Raw genomic sequence first — 18,039 nt, 5'->3', positions numbered from 1 at the left:
CCCTTCCATCTCTGAGCAGGTAATCCTGTTTGTTCACCGTCCACTTTGTAAAATGAAAAGTTGTAACAATAATTATGAAAAAACAGTCCCACAATTTATTGTACTTCGCTGTCACGGAGTAAATGTAAATGTACATGTATTTATATAGCGCATATCACCCACATCGCAGGCATCTAAGCGCTTGCTTAGGGAACCCGTCCTGGTATTCCCCTGTGAGATAACCCCGGCAGGGTATCCACAAGGTGAAAGCCAGGCATCCCGCCGCGAGGGGCCGTTGTGGAGATTAAGCAAGCTATTGCCCAGAGTCGCAGAGTGTGAACCCGTGAGTCGAGTAGGCACCGGAGCGAGAATTATCGAGTCCGTGGAATTATTGAGCCCGAGACCTGCCGAGGCGGGGAATTGAACCCTGGTCCAGGGCCGATCTCGGCTTCCGGGTCTGCCGCCTCTAACCCCTGAGCCACACTTCTCCACAAGTAGAGCGATGAATAAATACGCTGCAGTTTAACCAGACATTTTTTTGTATGTAAACTTCAAGAGTTCTTTGCTTTCACTTAAGTTCTGCAGTGGAAGCCACACGAGGAAACTTTAAGAAGCTTTGAAAGGAAGCCATCTTGTTTCATCCCTGCTGATTTCTTTCTCGTTAGCCCCTCTAAGTATTCCCTTACTGCAGAGTCCAAACAAATCTAGTGTGGAATACAGTTTTCTGGACTTGCTGCATGGCTACTAGGGGTGGGCGGCCAGCTACGCTCCGTGCACGGAGTGTGCGTAGTGCCGCCTACTCCGCATTTTGCGGAGCTGGCGTAGCCAGGCGGCACTACGCACGCTCCGCAGACGGAGCGTAGCTGGCCGCCACCCGCCTCCCTCCCGCCCTCCCTAGATACTTTCAAATAAAGCAATCAAATAATTTAAAAAGCACTTACCTTGCCGCCGCTGCCCGCCGCGTCCCCGGGGCTCGTTATCTTCCGTCTTCCGTCTTCTTTAGTAATGCGCATGCGCGGGCGGCCGCGCATGCGCATTTGCACGAGAAAATGCGCATGCGCGGCCGCCCGCGCATGCGCGTTACTAAAGAAGACGGAAGATAGCGAGCCCCGGGGACGCGGCGGGCAGCGGCGGCAAGGTAAGTGCTTTTTAAATTATTTGATTGCTTTATTTGAAAGTATTTAGGGAGGGCGGGAGGGAGGCGGGTGGCGGGGCTGGCGGCCAGTGGTGTTTGCGGAGTGGGGCTACGCGGAGTGCGGAGGTGGGCGTAGTTTCTCACCCACTTCGCGTAGCTCCGCGAAGCCCCACTCCGCCAACTCCGCCCAGGGTTAATGGCTACAAGTCCCACATGCAAAACAGTAAGTGACTTGTTTGGGATAACCTAGGCCGTAACTCTAGTTTTTTAGCAAACAATTGAAGTCTGTGCCATGGTTTGCCCGCCATTATGCCAGCCAGAAAATTTGTCCGATAAATACTTTAAAAAGCATCTCGCCAAACTAATTCTGGGAAGTTCTTTGACTGGACTCCATCCCTAAGGCTTCCCTACGCATTGTGCAGTTGGAGAAGCAGGAAGGCGTAATTCGACTGTCGGGCATCTTCCTGCGGATACTGAAGACATTAGTAGGCAAAAGATGCAAGGGTTTCCCACATTTTCTGTTTAACTACTAGTGTGCTGCTTCTGCGAACATCCATAGTGGATACAAGTGTGAAGGAACAATGCATGCTCTTGGTTAAGGTGGAACTTTGTGTGTTCTTGAAATAGGTGCCTGACCCTACCACAGTGCGGCATGCTGATTAGCAGCATTAAGTATTGCGCTACTCAAAGTATAAGTACTGCAGTGTAGCTATTTCCATCAGGGTTTCAAGCAGGGAGTTCTTAATTTTCACTCTTCCCACTGAGCAAGTGGTCTCAAACGGAACCTTTGTGGCGGATGGTGACTTTTCGAAGTGGTGAGGCGTAAAAAATACATGTATGTTGCATGGGTGTTTTTTACGTGCTCAGCCACTACATAATGTGCAGCTAAGCCTGTCAGTAGCTGGAGAAAATAGGCCACAGGGCAAATGATGGTACGTCGCCTATCTGTCAACAGACCCTCTGGCAGGGATAACACAATACACACGTACTAATGCAGACTACCCAACACAGCACGCATACACATTGGCACAGACAACACAGTAACTTCACTTATTTTTTCGATACTAGCACTCTCTTCTCGCCAACATTGCTTCTTTATCTGCCCTCTCTAATTGGCAGTTTTCCCTCCTTCCCCCCCCTCTCTGGTCAGTAATTCCAATTTTCCTATAGTTTCAATATTCCTCACCCTGGTCTCCGATTACCAGAATCTGCTGTACACTTTTCTCTGACTGTCCCACCCCATCTGTGTCCTTCTGAGTCTGGTAGACACCATCTGCCTCCGTGCATATTCAATTGTACACTTTTTAAAATGATCACCTTTAGATAGCAATGCACAGCTGAGAGAACGTTCTATACTTACTTGCCCTCTTTGCTATAATTGTACTTAAGTACTTTTCATCCGGGTGAGCATAGCTGCCAAGTTCTCCAGGTCAAAGCGTGACTAGTTAGGCCACGCTTGTTTTTTTCTCAGAATTCTGGGACTTGTAGTCTTAGTTTTATGTCCCATATTATAAGAAACAGGTCCAGATTGGCCTAAATAGTCCTGCATGGACCTGAGAACCTTGTAAGATTGGTACCTTCAATGCAGGTCAGTCTGGCCCGAGGACTGCAGAATAGTTAATATTGTTAATTTAAAGATATATGGTATAGTCCTGCTGCCCCTGCCCCTCCCCCCAGTGGAAATGTTCACCATCAAGACACAGAAACAAGCAGAGTTAATCAATCCAAAGCCAACTCCAGAGAATAAGAACATCAAACTTGGGGCCACAGAGAGGGCCAGCCCTGAAAGAGCGGGAACGCAACCCCAACGCAATGAGCAGGAAAAAGAACAAGGAAGGGTCCTGCTTGAAAGGAAAACCTGAGTGTAAACACACAAAGCCATACCAAGCAAAACTTTACTTAAACATAGCTGGCCAAAGTGCACACTGCACAAACAGGCGGGTGTTGAGCAGCGGAAAGAATACGTATGGAACCACGAACCATTATGTTATCGTTCATTTAAAGACAAAATGCCAGTACAAATGATCGTGTAATATCTGCAATCTTACCCGATCGAGAACTCCACAGGGGCTGAGAGGCACTGGGTCGATGCAATAGTAGTGTTTACCTTCCTTGCACTGTGCAGACACACAACACGACACCGGGTGGCACGAGAGACCTCGACTCTAGTCTTGTGACGGACTACTCGTGTGTGGGTGGCACAGTGCGCCAGGCGCGGTGACGTGCCGACAGCGCATAGAAATGGCCAATCACCATTGCATGGTTCACATAAGCCACAGTGTGATTGGCCATACAAGTGCGTGCATGTCACCGTCCACCCACGCGCGGCACCACCAGCAGGCTGCCTGGCTGAGCAGGGACTGCTCTCAGCCAATCCTGGTGCTGCATTAGCAGCGCCACTGCACCAGGATTGGCTAAGAGCATGGTTACTGCCTGCCCGTAATCGGACCCGGGGGCCCGGGTCCCTCGCACTATGAATCGCAATAGGGGAGGGAGGGGGGAAGGTACTGTACTGTGTGGACATGCGTGGGCCAGTACTAAAAATACCTAGCCCAAAAATCGACATGCGCACAGTGCAGCTGGCTGTGCTGTTTGTGCTGCCTGCGCTGTCAATCACTGCCGCAGCCCCGCCCCCACACCTTCTGCGATGTCAGGCTTGTCCCGATTCCAAAGCTCTCTGAGTTGCCGCAATTCCCGCAGACAGTGCGCTCAGAAGATGACTCCTCGAGATTAATTTTATTTGAATTGGATGAATCCTGCCTGAATGTTAACATGACGTGACGGTCGTCCATGGCTAGGGGGGGCAACGCCCCCAGTGGACTCACCGCCACTGTGGTCATTTGTATGGTGTTGGGCCCTCACAAGTCCTGGCAGTAGAAGGTGCGAACCTGGAGTTAAGTCTACAAGATTCACTGAGGTTCCAAAGTTTTGTAAATTTAACTCCGCTTATTTTGAGTGATCACTTTTCTCCGAAGATGTTTTTACGAGTAAATTCTCACATTAAAAGTGAGTTGGGGCTGAAATTTATTCTGGCTAAACCTACTTTGATGGACTTTTTCTTGAAATTCAAACTATACAGCCTTAGCAAAGATTGGACGTTTTTTAAGAAAACTTCACGAAGTTACTATCGTAAGATAGTGTTGGCAATGGTGTTGACTAATAACATATTTGAAGCATGAACCGGAGGATTGTAGACCTTGGTCCAAGAGACGAAGACCTCAGTCTCTTAATGGAGGACAGTGTCATGTAGACCTGTCAGGCGAGGCTGTAACCCAAATATGTCCCCTCTTTCTTGTTTGAGTTGGCACTCTACCTGGGGTTGGAAATCTGATAGGGTACGGAGTGCCGTCTCTGGACTGCCACTGGATAAAATATCCGCCTACTGTGAGCTCCACAGGCTTTGCGCAATTTACTCCTTTTTGTTTACATGTTGAAGTGTAGGGCAGTATGAACCCAAAAGTGGAAGGCCACACCATCAACTCCCAGACACTGCCATTAGTTTGCAGAGTTGCCCCCTTTAGGAAAGACTAGTAATGTGAGTCCACCCTCATGGTCACTCTTGTGACCTGCAGTGCGGAGTCTCAAATCTCTGCATGGACGGCCGACATATCACGAGTTCCGCTTCATGGCTGCGTGCCTGCCAAGCTGTGCTGTAAATAAAGCTTTTCCAGGACTGCCCGGCTAGGAGCTGAGACCCTCCGCAGGCGACGCATTTCCCGCAAGGGAGGGAAGCAGCCAGGCCGCTTAATGGGATTTTATGAAGAGGTTACCAAATTAGAACTAATAAGGACCCGTTAATTAAGGAGTCTTTTAATTACTTTTCTAGGGCCTTCCTAGAGGTCGTTCATGCGTCGGTGCTGCTGTTGCGAGCAGTGCCTGGAAGTTGTGGGTGCAAGGGTGGCTGGCCCCCGTCATGGAGGAAGAAAACGTTGTTTTGTGCAGTTCTGGGGGATTTTGGTGTGTAAAAGTTCTCTGTTGACTTGGCTAAACTAATATGGATTGAATGTGATATATTGGTTGTGTACGTTCTTCCCAAAATAGAATTCCTTTTACCTTGGACTGACTTTTCTACCCTCCATGTCACTCCCATCACACTCCATCCCAGTGAACGTGGCGTTGGGTCAAAGGTAAAATGTATCGTAGTTTTAAAAAAAAAAACACTGTGGCAGGGGTCTCCTCTCCAACCAGTAGCTCGTGAGCTACTGTAGCTCTTCAGCTACATGTGTGCAGCCCAGTTTATTAAATTAGAATGCTTTTGCTTGGTTGAATGATACATATAAACAATAAGTAACAGTAATATTAGTAGCTCTCAATGCGTTTCATTGAACATAAGTAGTACAGAAAAGGTTTGAGACCCCTGCTTATGGGTGTCAGAGAAAGGTGTGATCAGTGTACTTAGCACGGCCCTATACAGAACCACACAAGACTAAGCGTTTTGCGATCCTGTTGGTGATGGTGCGGAAGGCATTCGGGCTCCTAGAGATACACAGTGCACTCCATCACTAAACGTGTGGTTACAAAATCAGGATGACTGTCTTGGCGTACTTGAGGGTTCAGTTCTGAATGCTCGGTGTTGGCCTGACCCACAGCTGTTCATCCCGGGCCTTGTTTTGGTCATCAGAGTCCATCTCGCCAGACTCTGATCTTTGGTGATGTTTGCAGCCTCTCTGGATGGTGCTGTCGATGTCTTCAGCTTGAGAAGGGGTGGTCTTTGCCTCGGTTGAAGCTCCCACTGGAGTCTGTCCTGCAAGCCGTGCGTAGGTGATCTGACCACCGCATGGGCTTGTGGCATCAGCTTTGCAGTGAGCCATCTGCCTTCAGCCGGGCTGGGTGTCATGTCTACTGAGGATGGCGAGAGGACCTTCCATGGTGTTCCCGCTGCTCGATGATGTGGGCCGCAACTTTGCCTTCTTACTTTAGTCCTCAGTTCCTGTAAGGGAGCTACGGCATGTTACACATGCGTAGTTTTGGTGATTATGTTTTGGTAGTTTGGTCCATATTTCACAGGTAGGAACTATTTTCTCGAATTTGTTCTTGGAGTCCTATTTTAAGAAATGTATTTTCCAGTCATCATGAGATTTGTTTATGTCATTAAATGCGGACAAGCTATCCTTTTTCTAAAATAACTTGTGCATGTGCGTTATTTGCCAGGAGATCCTTGTAGTGGAAACTGGGAAATAAAGTTGGGCATTTAAATACTGCCCACTTCTAATCGAGCTGGCTCATGGAACTTCAGTGCTTTTACTCTTGCCTGGGGCAGTGGCTAGCAGTTCGTGGGCACGACCGCCCTCTCAGCCTCTAAGCACCTGACCAGTGAACACCAGTGCAATGGCAAGATGCCTATTTCAATTCTTCCTGTGGGGAGTGTCACACTTTAGGTGCTTCAGAAACACACGGCGGAATAACTCTTCTAGCTCTATTATTATACATCCAGACATGCATGCCAGCCACTCAGATAGCTGGTCTGAAACCACCAATCACATTTCACGTAGTACTTAGCAAATAGCCTAGGTTTCATTTCCTTGTGAAATGTTTGTGATCTAGTGCTTCTTACTGTTGCGGTACGACAAGCTCACTAATTGTTATGGCGCGCTTTACCGCCTACATAGACTGTGGGTGCTCTTACAGTGAGGTAGGCAGCATTGGATGGCTTTCCTTTCATCTTTGTTCTCTCTAAAGGAGGGCGTCTGACGTTTTGTTCCTGGATTCTTCCGTCTGACTGTGTGTCTCATACAATGGCATAATTCTATACACTGTTTTTGTCACCATTACATATGTCGTATTACGTGCAACAATTTGATCGAATTTGATACATTTTCTCCTCTGTGTCTTTTTTTAACAATTGTTTACAATCCCTTCAATTATTTTCTTGCAGAACTGAGTCGGTGGCTGAGAAAATGCTGACCAATTGGTTCACTTTTCTTCTGTACAAGTTCTTAAAGGTACGTACAGCGACAAGTCTGTTGCCGGAAGTGGGCCTGGGGTGAGGATCTGTCAATGTGATGCTGACATTGTGGTGATGCTCGGCTCTTGTATATATGAGGGAGCAGAAGCTTAAAAATGATGCTAGCGAAGTAACTCGGATCCTTGCGATCACAAGTACAGTGGACGCCCTGCATCTCGACTCATTGGAACGGTCCACTGTGACGCACAATTAGGGTACGGTTGAAGTAAATGTGTCTCATGAAATAAAATTGCCAACTCAATCTTAACTTATATTCATAAAAACACCAAGGATTAAATCCTCAAGGACTTGGAGATCCAACAATACGCGAGCGTTTGCAATGGCTTCTGAAAAAAACACCATTGGGTCAAAGTTTGTTAATGTAATGTGGTCTTGTAAAGCGCACTGCTGCCCTGAGGCGTCGTGGCGCTGTAGACCGCTGGGGAACCCGTCCTGGCTATCCCTGTGAGATGGTCCCTACTGTGTATCTCCAAGGTGAAACCAGGCATCCCCGGCAAATGTGGGGGGGCCGTTGTAGAGATGAGGCAAGCTAATTAATGCCCAGAGTTGCCGAGTGTGATCCCTGGTTAGAGTAGGCACCGAGGCGAGAATTATCGAGTCCGCTGACCCTGGTCCACTACCCTGCCGCATCGGGAATTGAACCCTGGTCCCGGGCCGTTCTCTGCTTTCGGGTCTGCCGCCTCTAACCAGTGAGCCACACCACTCCACTGTTTCTCATTCGGTCAAGTCAAGATTTTAATATATTTAATCACACAGATTTTCTTCCTGCAGGGATCGCCTGTATCCTGCATTGCACTTGCACTCATTTTAGCATTTTCTACGTTTCTAGAGTTCTAGACGTGTTCTTGGACACCGCACTTGAGGGAAAATCAATTGACTTTTTTTGCAGATACCTTGCGACTTCTTGGGATGCTTCTCAGCGTAGGTTGAGAGAGACCATGGAGTCAGTCAATCAATCAATAGATTTGTAAAGCTCTTGTTGTCACCCGTAAGGGTATCCAGGCTTATCTGATACACCGGTGAAGCGAGGAACTAGTCTAGATCGACATAAAATGTGTTATGCGGAGGTGGAAAGGTATGAGTGAGGTTGCATTGGACAACGCCTTAGAGAAACAAATTTACATGGGCACATCTGTCTCCAAAGAAATGAGGTTGGGATCTATGTATGTCAGCTGTAGGTTTTTCCCGCCTTTTTTATATTTTGTTTTTTTCCCCCCCGCGAAGTTCGGCTCAGCTGGCGGTAGCCGTAGGGCAAGACGCGTGATTGTAATGGCGCTCAATGTCCCTAATGCGATCTGGGGAGGACTCCAAGCCCTAGTGCTGTCAAAACACCCACCTGCGTGTTCCGCCTCTAAACCACTTCCCATCTCCAGCCTCTGATAAAATAAAACCTTGCAATGATTTCATTTTCCCCCCTTGAAAGAGCCTCTGACAGGCTGGAAATCAAATCCAAGGCCCAGCGCTTTCTGCGGCCTGCAGTGGCATTTATCAACCCCTTAATGAGACATTGCAGGAAAATGAGAAGCAGGAAAAAAAACCTCAAGTGTTGAAAAATTCACTGTATTAGCTGCCTGATGAGCTGGCGCGTGTCACTGGGACACTTTGCATGTGAGCAGCTCTCTTCGCACCGCCTCGGAGGGCTTCAGTCTGCCGTTTACATCTTTTTCACCCCCCAGATATGCAAATTCCACAATTGTATTTACTGATAATTTCCTGTAATGGTCTCCGAGTCGAGTTCTGCACACACAGTGTGAGGGCATGCCAAGGACTCCCTTGGATTCCATGAATCATAATTACCAGACATTTTCATGGAAACGAAAATGTGATGTTTGTTATTTTGAACGCTATGAATTCTGGGTACAAATAAACAGTTGCTGGTTCGGTGCATTCTTTAGAAAAAATGAGTGAGTGAATATAACGTGAAGCAAGTACCCAGAACTGGCCTGTTGAATTATTTTCGTTTTGAAGCCAGTTTTTTTTTTAAATAGTTTTGCTATTTCTTGCCAATGGTTGAGCATCTCAGTTTCCTTAAACTACCTCCTGTTCCTGACGTCACAGATCTCCAAGACCTGTGATCTTTGGGCCTTTCCCATTGCCCCCTCCCCCGGTCCTGAGGACAAGAAATGGAAGATGGTGGAGTAAAACTGGAATTGTGCTGCCCCTGAAATATTGCCTTTTCTAGCCTGTGTTGAATGCTGTGCTTCCACACTCTTCAGGCGAGTTTAGGTGCACAGTTCTGTGATCACCCATTGGTTCGTCAAACCTGCCAATGGGCAGTCTGCACTGTCAAACTCAGACATTTAATTGGTTGAGCTGTCTCCTCCATGGGAGCAGCAACACCCTGAGTCCTAGAAGTAATGAGTTCTGCTTCAGAGCTCACATCAGCAGTGGGATTCTTGTCCTGGTGCAAAGCACGCATCGGGTAGTTCTCTCCTGCTGCAGAGCTCACAGTGGCTAATGCTCTCTTGTCCTGCTGCAGAGCTCACAGTGACTAATGCTCTCTTGTCCTGCTGCAGAGCTCACAGTGGCTTGTGCATGGTTGGGCTGCTGCAGCTCACTGTGACGAGTGTTGTCCTGCTCTGCTGCTTTCCTGGGCTTCTACCAAGCTAACTGTGTCCGTTGCTTTCCTGGTCTTCTGTAGAGCTCACACTGGCCTTTGCTTTCCAGGTCTTCTGCAGAGCTCATGTTGGCCATTGCTTTCCTGGTCTTTTGCAGAGCTAACGCTGGCCTTTGCTTTCTTGGTCTTCCTCATAGCTCACGTTGGCCGTTGCTTTCCTGGTCTTCTGCAGAGCTCGTGTTGGCCATTGCTTTCCTGGTCTTTTGCAGAGCTCACGCTGTCAGTTGGTTTCCTGGTCTGCAGAGCGCATGCTGTCCATTGCTTTCTTGGTCTTCTCTGGAGCCCAAGCTGGCATTTGCTTTCTTGGTCTGCGGCAGAGCTCACGCTAGCCATTTCTTTCTTGGTCTTCTGCAGAGCTCACACTAGCCATTGCTTTCCCTCTCTTCCTCAGAGCTCACGTTGGCCGTTGTTTTCCTGGTCTTCTGCAAAGCTCGCATTAGCCATTGCTTCCCTGGTCTTTTGCAGAGCTCACATTGGCCATTGCTTTCCTGGTCATCTGCAGAGCTCACGTTGACCATGGCTGTCCTGGTCATCTGCAGAGCCCAAGCTGTCCGTTGCTTTCCTCATCTTCTGCAGAGCTCACGCTGTCCGTTGCTTTCCTCATCTTCTGCAGAGCTCACGCTGTCCGTTGCTTTTCTCATCCTCTGCTAAGCTCACGCTGTCCGTTGCTTTCCTCATCTTCTGCAGAGCTCACGCTGTCTGTTGCTTTCCTGGTCTTATGCAGAGCTCTAACGCTGTCCATTGTTTTCCTGGTTTTCTGCAGAGGTCACACTGTCCATTGTTTTCCTGGTCTTCTGCAGAGCTAGCGTTGGCTGTTGCTTTCTTGGTCTTCCTCATAGCTCACGTTGGCCGTTGCTTTCCTGGCCTGCTGCAGAGCTCATGCTGGCTGTTGCTTTCCTGGTCTTCTACAGACCCCATACTGTCCGGTTTTCCTAGTCTTCTGCAGAGCCCAAGCAGTCGGTTGCTTTCCTCATCTTCTGCATAGCTCGCGCTGTCTGTTGCTTTCCTGGTTTTATGCAGAGCTCTAACGCTGTCCGTTGCTTTCCTGGTCTTCTGCAGAGCTCACGCTGTCCATTGTTTTCCTGGTCTTCTGCAGAGCTCACGTTGGTGCTCTACTCATGCTGTAGAACTCAAGCTCGGCTCTGCTGTGGTGGGTAGCTCAGCCGAGCAGCACTTTCCTGCTGTACTGCAAAGTTTAGACCTCGCGTGCATATGCCCTTCAGCACCATTGCACAACTGGCTTCAGTCTATGCAGAACATTATTTTCTGGAAACGATTTTGACTGGATAGTTTTAAGTCACTAGGACCCATGTCTCCAATCCTGGGCTTTAGTTGAACAACTTAATGTATTGTGTTAATTCCTCTAGGCTCCATTGTAAGGAACAAGGATGTCATGGGGTAGACTGCAGCAGAAAAGCTTGGGGCTAGAAATGTGCCAGGTTTTTAGCAGGAAGCACCTGGTCTGCCTCATATTCAGCTCAAACGATTTGCCTTGTTCTTACAGTTTGGCACCTGCAACCTTGACTTAGTTGGTGCCCAGCTTGGGATAGCAGGAATTTTGTATGCACTGATTTTATGTTTCTCATTCCTATGTCTAAAATTGTGACTTTTTTTACCAGACACCTCTTTAGTGCGAGCTTCCAATCTTTGATTTTTGAAGGCCATGCCTCCTCATCTTTGACGTATATTTGGCTTTACAAACGCCATTACTCAATAGAGCTAGTGCTCTAACCTGCAGACGACTTCTGATGTTTTTTTAATTTTGGATTTTACACATGTAGAAATTACCTGACCAGTAGATTTCACATTTAACATGGAACTTGGCCCAACATCTACCTATAGGTCGGCCTCAAAGAGCCTAGCCCATGAACAAATGATTGTCTAGCTCTTCAGCATCCCTTTCTCTACCTGGCAATCCCACTCGGGGATGATTAGTTGCCCTGTGGACCACCCATCCTCTTTCCAAGGCTATCACTTGGAGAGTGGCAGGTGGTATCCAGATGAGGCCGCGAGTGCATCTCCATCCATGATCCTGCCCGAGCGGTCTGATCCTGCCCGAGCGGTCTGATCCTGCCCGAGCGGTCTGATCCTGCCCGAGCGGTCTGATCCTGCCAGAGCGGTCTGATCCTACTAGAGCATTGCTTACCTCATGCACTGGCAGGCTCATCCTGATGAAATGCAACCGCTGATCGGGGTTGCTGCCTCGCGATCATCACTCGCGCCTCCTGTTACGAGAAGCCGCTATTAATAAACACCGCTCCAGCCAAATTGGGTCGTCTTTCTTCCCCTCCATCCTTTTTCTTCCCCCCTCGCTCTCTTCCCCTGTCCCCGAGCTGACTTAATGAAGCCAAGTTTGCAAATGAAACATCATTTCAAAGACAAGCGCCTTGTCAGAAGGTCTGGAGATGATGCATGCCCGCTCCCGCTCGTTAGCAGCTGTCTCTTTAATTACTGCAGATGCTAACGAGATGCTAACAACATATGGTGACAGGGAGAGCATTTGCTCTTTGCACCAAAGTACAGTTTATTTATTTTTAAAAATGGGAAGAGGTGGGAAAAAATTGACCTGGAAAAAGGGCCCCCCGTCCTCATTTCAATTTTTACTTTACATGAAAATGCAGACTTCTGTATAGGGTTCACTCCCTAGGCAAAAGTTTAAAGTAAGTGGAAAAATATAATCTGATGTAACCAGACATGGATGCTCAGACAATAACCTGAAAAGGCTGGTTAAGAATAGCGTGTAATTAATTATTTTCTCTTTTATAAAAAATGAGTCCTAAAATTGATTTAAAATATATATGCCTTTAGTCAGAACTGCTTTTCTTTCTTGCACACGAAAGAATGTCGTACCTTTTGTGATCTAAACGTAATCTATACTCTGTGCTGTAAATGTTGCCTCCTCACGTTGAGAGCTGGTAGATTTCCTTTGGGAAAAAGCTTGTTTTCTTAATTTTCAATCATCCAGTGGACTTTAATTTTATTGTGACTGTGTTTTCCAGTGATGAAGGGACAATGAACAAAACTTGATCCCATTGTCATCGACTAGATGTTATTCTTCTGTTTTCACATAGGTACTTAAATTGCGCAATCTCCAAATTATAAACAGGATAATCTGGGAATTTATATAACCCAAATGTTGTCTTTTCAGAACACATGAAAACCTTTTTTTCAAAATTTACCATGACTGGTAACACCAAATGCAAAGTGTCAGTTGAACTTTGAACCTTCTAGGTACCGCACACTGTCAAAGGTTCTGCGCTCCCACACTAACTCGTCCAGCGCCCTCCACTGGTCGGTCAACAAAGTAATCTCTTTCCGTGTACGTCATTAACCACAGTACTCTAAAAGAGCGCAAGCCAACTCTAAACTCATCAGAACCACCCCTATGGTGAGAATTAGCCAATCTCCTAGCACATTTTCTTTATGGTGTAACCCCAACCTTACTAAGTGTAAAAGTGTTTTGTCACGTGACCCTGGTATTCTGTGGCTAAAAGTCAAGTCTTTTAAGCACTCACTCGAGAAAGTCAAGTGTTCAGTCAAAGCAGCTTTGTTACTCATCCCCACCTCACCTCTGATGTTCATTCATAGGAATCCGGGTCCACAGCCCCCCAAAGGCCAACTTCATCCATCCAAGGCATGATTGCAAACCAACCTCTCAAATGACAACTAGTCAAGAGCCCCCCGCCTACAGTAGCTGCACAGTGGCTTGTGCCCTCCACCCCACCGCCCTTCAAAGAAAGATGAAATGAATTTACATATTTCTTTCAAGACAAAGTTTGTAGGATTGGAGGTTGTAACATGCATCTCCCACACACTCTAAAATGATCATGTTCAGCAAACAAATTCAAAGTGTCTTCCTTCTCCTATTGTGCAATATTTGCTGTAATCGCTCATAATTGCATCATGTGATCAGCCAATCCCAAAAGACACACCTATCCTCCAGAGGCAAATAAGACCATAGGAAATGTATCATTGTACACAACTCCTCTTGTCAAATTTGTATACAAAAACAGGTCAAACGAAGGGGAAAGGCAAACCAGAGAACATATACTAGCATATGAACCTGTAGATTTGCCAACTCAACCAGAATACTTGTTAAGCTCTCGAAGAAACTATTCATAAAGTTAAACTTAGTCGTCCGCTGTGTCACAGCATCGGCTTCATTATACTCCATGGTTCCTGGTCCGTTTTTCAGAGCAGCACATCCTGAATTAAGTCCTCCATTAAAAACTCTTTTACAGATTTCCAAAGTCTTAAAATGGTCTGTGACCAAGAAATAGATCCAGTAGTAATTCCTTTTAACCCTAAGAAAGAATCCGGTCAAAAGCCAAATGTATTCTCTGGACAAACCTTGAACAAAAACATATTCAGCTGCTCGCAGAACGAAAACATGTGGACCCAAGACTCTGTTCTTTGTTGGAAGTTGAACTGTTCTCATTGCCCAACAATCCCCTGTGGTGCATTTGTTCAGGAATACCGGATTTGAAGATTAACATCTGTTTCTGGGAGAATTCGGCTAGCGTCAAGTAAGCTACCACAGCAGTTATGTAGTATGGATATCAATTGCCCGTCTCTAAATGTACTGCCAGGCAGGCATAATATTTTGAGACTCTTCGTGCCAACAAGATCACCAAACATCCTCTGGAGCTTGTAGGAGGTCAATAGACTGGTGGCCGGTCTGGCACTTGCTTTCTTCCTTTCGCCTTGCAAGTGTATCGTGCAGGATTTATAATCATTGTTTCTCGATCTCTGGTTTGTTGGGTCCTTAAATCAAGGGGCGTGCCGACTCACACCACTTCATTTTTCATGGGCGTGTACTCTGTATCTTTACAAAAATATGGCGGGCGCTTCCCACTCAGAAGAGTTGATTGTGTGCACCAGCCGCCTATAGAGGCCATGCTGACCCAATAGTAGATACTTACCTTCAAAATGGCTACCTGTGTTATCTTTACACTGCCCTCCCTAGTTCTAACATAGCCGGTCATAACAGACCTGTGACCTTCAGTCTTCAGAACCCTAAACCATATACTTATCGGCTCATGCCTGTATTTCTGCATACAAATCTGTGGTGTCCAAGGTAGATTCAGGAGGGGCAGCATCACGCCAGATTTCTAGGATAACCACTGCCTAAAAAAGAGCAATTTAGAATCAAATATTGTAAATGGATCTTAAATGGATCTTTTGAAAACCTAGCAGGGATCCAGCCCGCCTGGACCTGTGTTCGATACCCCTGACTCAGGTAGCATCAAACTTATTGGTCTGGTGCTGCGATTAAAAAAGAAAAAAAATATATATTAATAATAATAAGTCTTTGTGTTTGAACAATGCCTCCAATATTAAGTGTATCACGAGAGTCCGAATTGGAGAACATTTTTACTTTTTTTTGATAGTGTTAATTACTTGTTCATTGGCATTTGATGCTAATGGAGATTGGAGGGGATGTGTTGAGCGATGAACCGTTTTTGAAAGACTGAATTCATCAGGTTGCGAGGGATGTGCATGGTGGAAAAATAAGTCATAAACTCTAAAGGTCATTGGTAAATAAATGTTTCTCTTACTTCAGGGCCTTGTTTGTTTACACTCAAGGCTCAGAATGCTGGTTAATTTTCAGATCAGCAGTTGAGTTGACCAAGAAATACATTGTACAGCGTGAATCTATTCAAGATTCACATGCATTTCTGCCATTTACTGCTTAGCTCCAGAAAAATTCTTCAAAAGATTTGTGGGCGTTTCTCTTAGGCAGAGCTAATATTATGCACTATGACACAGACTGCAGGCCCATAATCCCTCATTGCATGTCTGCCATCTTTAGATTCTTTTTGCTGACATGGGTTTGGACCGGAGACAGAGTAACGAGTTGAGTCCTGGTTATAAAATGTAGACTACATACCCCCAAACAAACCTTATCTGCCTCTGCCTATTTTTTATCAGTCTACCTCATTGCATCCAGCTTGTGAACTGCTACCATAGTCACTGATTTGCCGATACAGTGTTAGTTGTCTGCCAGAGGTGTAGGGAGATGTGCAAAATAAATTAGCCTTGGCCATACTTGCAGTTGACCTCTGTGTTCCTGCTTCTTCAGGCTCATTTCTTCATTTCAGAATTAGATTGTGTAATTTTGTTGTATTTTGTGATGTGTGATTATGAATGAGCATTGACTTTTGCTGTATTCTTTGGATTTGCTAACACACAAAACCTTTGACTCAATTGACCTGTTACTTCTTACTCTTTCGCCAGGAGTGTGCCGGCGAGCCCCTGTTTATGCTGTACTGCGCCATCAAGCAGCAGATGGAGAAGGGACCCATTGACGCCATTACCGGCGAGGCCCGCTACTCCCTCAGCGAAGACAAGCTGATCCGGCAGCAAATTGACTACAAAATGCTGGTTAGTGCAAGAGAGAGCCTCGCAAGAGGAGGGCTTGATACCTTAATCAGGGTCGTTGAGTGCAGCTTTTTAAACAAAGTGCTGAGGTGCTTAAGCAGAGAGCAGTGTGTTTTTCATTTGTGTCTCTCTCTCTTTCTTTCTCTCCCTATCTGTCGTACCAAACACTAATCTGCCCTGCTCACTTAATGGATTGAAGAAACCTTGCCTTGACGAAGTCGCGCTCAGCGACGAGCCATGTTGCCGTTCACCTCAAGTAAGTTCCTTCGCAGCACCTTTTGCTCCTGCACACAATTTAAACAACCAAGCCCGTTGACTTAGCGCTAGTCCTTTTCCCGACTGGTTGAGAGTGAACTCTTCGAAGATATTGTTGTGGCTGGTTTCTTCAATCCATTTTGTGCACCAAAATTGGCTGAGTTGCCTAGGCCTTTTGTCTCCTGGTTGTACGCATGCGCATCTCTGCTTTACCCCCTTGGCATGGATAGGTTGACAACTCTTTTGTGAATGCTCATGCTTAACATACTTCTAGTTGAGGATCAAAAAGCCGTAGTTCTGTGCATGTGTAATGCAATTTGACTATTAATCACAAAGCAAGACATTGCTCTAACCATACTACAAATAATTCTTTTTTTTTTTTTTTTTTTTTTTTTAGAATTGCAGATATTCATTCACTACAATGCAGAGTTTGCATTGTAGTGAAAATTGAGCATTTGCAATGTCCAAATAAATTGGATTTCTGATTTTGTAGTTGGTAATTTTGCTTCTGGATCCTACAGATTACACATTTTTTTTAATCTGAGCAATCAGAAATTTGAATATTTCACCATTCCTGTAATTGTGGTTTCTTTGCTTCTAGCTCCAACACATTTTTTTTATTGAGATCTCCAACTCCTTGGGTTGCCTCTCAACATCGACCGTTTAACAAAACCTGTTAAGTTGAGTCTGGAGTGAAAAATTAGTGAAGACTTGGAGCTCAATGTAGGGTTCCTTATTTACGTTTTAGGAATATTCTGTTTCAGGTTGTGTTCTTCAAATACAAACATATATACTGAAGCAAAATAATTATTTGTGAGCGAGAACATTCATACCTAATTGCATTCATTTCCCGGTTTGTCGCATCATGGCCTATTGAATTTTTAGTACATTGGTTTAAAACCGTTTCGAAGTCACTGGGTACTGCTTTCGCCTCTGTGCCAGACCGCAATAATGTCTTCAAATATATTCACGGTGTTAACAAAGAAGGTAGAGATGTTGCAGTCCATCCAAAAGACTCTCCTTGTAGTCATCCATGACCGTATTTGCATCTGGACTATCACTCATGGTCACGTTATATTCTAATTGAAATTGTGTGCTGCAAGCATCCAAAGTATACTATGTGGTATGCACTTATTGGCATATCCCAAAATTCTGTGTGTAGCATTTTCCCTATCCGTTATTGGTGCAAAATCATTATCCGCCCCTTTTCACAAATAGCAATTATTTATTTCTTTTAAGTAATTAATTTTGTTTAGGAACCATTGAGAACAAAGTGTCTGCCAGTATGTATTTTAAGAATGGGCAGGTCACAGAATGTGGAGGGGAAAGTGGGCAAGTGTGCCGAGGGTCAGCACTCCAGTAGACTTAATCATGTCACCAAAGGAATGGGTTTTAAGATGGATTTAAGTAAGGAGATGTTATTGTGTTAAAGGAAGTGAGTTTAAGGCAGGGATTATAATATTAAAATGGTCTAGAGGTAAAGACTTTCAGATGGACTTGTGAGAAGGATTTTACAATGGTATTAAGGGAAAATAATTTAAGATTGGGAAAGGGGAAAATTTGATTGTGCTCATGAAGAGATTGTAAGATTGCATTAGAGGGAAGGATTGTAATATGCTGTTAGTGTAAAAGTTTCAATGTAGTGCTAAAGGAAGAAATTTAGAAAGAGTTGGATGGAAAGATTTTAAGCTGGCTATGGTAAGAAAT

General features: G+C 45.6%; 1 protein-coding gene across 3 annotated transcripts in view; it reads left to right on the top strand.

Moving 5' to 3' along the window:
- PLXNA1 (plexin A1) overlaps nt 1-18,039 on the top strand; it is a 569,446-nt gene that overhangs the window by 512,385 nt on the left and 39,022 nt on the right. For 2 of the 3 annotated variants that reach the window (XM_086939276.1, XM_086939277.1), the window contains exons 23-25: nt 6,990-7,056; nt 15,934-16,080; nt 16,277-16,333. In XM_086939276.1, the coding sequence (XP_086795402.1) occupies nt 6,990-7,056; nt 15,934-16,080; nt 16,277-16,333 (271 nt within the window). The remainder of the gene's footprint in view (nt 1-6,989; nt 7,057-15,933; nt 16,081-16,276; nt 16,334-18,039) is intronic. The other variant, XM_086939278.1, reaches the window with a different exon arrangement.

This window comes from Lissotriton vulgaris, chromosome 9 (assembly GCF_964263255.1).
Source record: "Lissotriton vulgaris chromosome 9, aLisVul1.2, whole genome shotgun sequence".
Lineage (NCBI taxonomy): Eukaryota > Metazoa > Chordata > Amphibia > Caudata > Salamandridae > Lissotriton > Lissotriton vulgaris.
The sequence above is the reverse complement of the archived record's forward strand: the minus strand, read 5'-3'. Positions and strand labels throughout refer to the sequence as shown.